General features: G+C 31.0%; 1 protein-coding gene across 1 annotated transcript; it reads right to left on the bottom strand.

The window, feature by feature from the left end:
• Window positions 1-3: 3 nt before the first annotated feature.
• On the bottom strand, window positions 4-677 carry LOC105462270 (EF-hand calcium-binding domain-containing protein 1-like; the record flags this gene model as incomplete). Its single annotated transcript, XM_011708790.1, has 3 exons — window positions 399-677; window positions 125-285; window positions 4-57 (listed from the first exon to the last, which is right to left on the bottom strand). Coding segments are annotated over exons 1-3 (342 nt in total), but the record flags the coding sequence as incomplete, so codon positions are not given.
• Between the last annotated feature and the right edge of the window lie 203 nt (window positions 678-880).

Raw genomic sequence — 880 nt, 5'->3', positions numbered from 1 at the left:
GTTCAGGCTGCCGCGAAGAATTGTGGAGAGTCCTTCAATCCACTGTTCCAGATGAATCTATACGATTATAATTTTAATTACAGAAATATGAATGATTAAATATACTTACGTTAATTTCTCATACTTGCAGAACGTTTTTCTTGTCAAACGCAGAGAAAATTCTGTCGATATATAAATGCCGAATATTTTCAGTAAAATCCAAACCAGAATGTAAAACATCTCGAAACACCAATCTTGTCATAGGGCCCAAAGTTTGTGTTATTTTTTTATGTATAACCGCTAACGCTATAGTAAAATTAAAATTTATCCAATTGAAATATAGAAATTATATTAAATTAAAGAAAAAAAAATTAATATGTAACAGGAGTATATCAATTTATTTTATTTTACTGAATAACCTTCGACTTCTTTCACATTGAAGTGAGTCTTTCGCGCTAGTTTCTTGAATAAAGCATTATTTTTTCTTCTAAAAACAATTTCCGACAAGGGCCTATTTAGAATGTCAATGGGCAATTCGGCCGGCATTTTGCTCTTGTAAATTTAATCTACACTTAATAAATTTGTCTAACGAATTTTGATGATTTTGAGAAATGTCAATACAGAAGCCGAAAAAGAAGACTATCAATTCTTTCGACACACATCTCTTAATAAATCATTCTACAAAATATCTTGGACGCTTGTATATTCTACTACATCAATATTTTGATCTATTTATATTGATCTCGCGATTGTTATTTAATAAATTGCTTCTCCAATAATCGCATAAACATTTAAATAACAAGTATGTCACGATCTAACAAGAAATAACTAAAGTTATACCCTTCACTCGACTGGCCCATTAGCTCAGTTGGTTAGAGCGTCAGATCGGAAGAGCACACGT

The sequence above is a fragment of the Wasmannia auropunctata genome, unplaced genomic scaffold (assembly GCF_000956235.1).
Source record: "Wasmannia auropunctata unplaced genomic scaffold, wasmannia.A_1.0 LD266859.1, whole genome shotgun sequence".
NCBI classification, from domain to species: domain Eukaryota; kingdom Metazoa; phylum Arthropoda; class Insecta; order Hymenoptera; family Formicidae; genus Wasmannia; species Wasmannia auropunctata.
Note: the sequence above shows the minus strand (reverse complement) of the source record. Positions and strands in the feature narration are given on the sequence as shown.